Source organism: Trypanosoma grayi (assembly GCF_000691245.1).
Source record: "Trypanosoma grayi strain ANR4 Tgr_2603_V1, whole genome shotgun sequence".
Classification (NCBI taxonomy): Eukaryota; Euglenozoa; class Kinetoplastea; order Trypanosomatida; family Trypanosomatidae; genus Trypanosoma; species Trypanosoma grayi.
Genome location: NW_008828221.1, coordinates 1 through 471, shown reverse-complemented (window position 1 = coordinate 471; position 471 = coordinate 1). Strand labels below are relative to the sequence as shown.

The 471-nt window shown below is 57.5% G+C and overlaps 1 protein-coding gene across 1 annotated transcript; it reads left to right on the top strand.

The window, feature by feature from the left end:
* Positions 1-146: 146 nt before the first annotated feature.
* On the top strand, positions 147-471 carry DQ04_26031000 (hypothetical protein; the record flags this gene model as incomplete). Its single annotated transcript, XM_009318309.1, has 1 exon — positions 147-471. A coding segment is annotated over one exon (325 nt), but the record flags the coding sequence as incomplete, so codon positions are not given.

Sequence of the window (471 nt, the reverse complement as noted above, 5' to 3'; positions counted from 1 at the left end):
GCGGTCTTCAGCTTCAAGTTGTGGATCTTCTGCTTGCGAGCTGCCTCAAGCCCAGTGGCGTCTTCGGCAGACATGGCGGTGTGAGGGTGAGAATATGTTGTGTGTTGTGTGGATGGTAGTTGCTTTACTACGCTGCAAACCCTGATATGCCCAGTAGAGAAAGAAAAAAGAAAGAAAGAGGAGTTACAAGCAGACTGCCGCCTCCGCCCTACAGTGAGAGCGCACAGCAAAGATCGGAACCCCCCACTCAAACACTCGTCACGGCGACGGCACATATACGCGCCGTGAAGGCCCATCATTACATCTGGCGCAATGTCGGTGCGAAAGAAAAACATGGTGGCCGTCATGCCCGCGGCCGCATTCAATTTACATCGCAGTCACAGCACGCTCACTCCAGGCGAGCGGGGGCAGTGTTGTGGCTGATGCGGGGCTGTTCGCTGCCGTCGCCGCCGGTGCGCAGCAGCCGCGCCC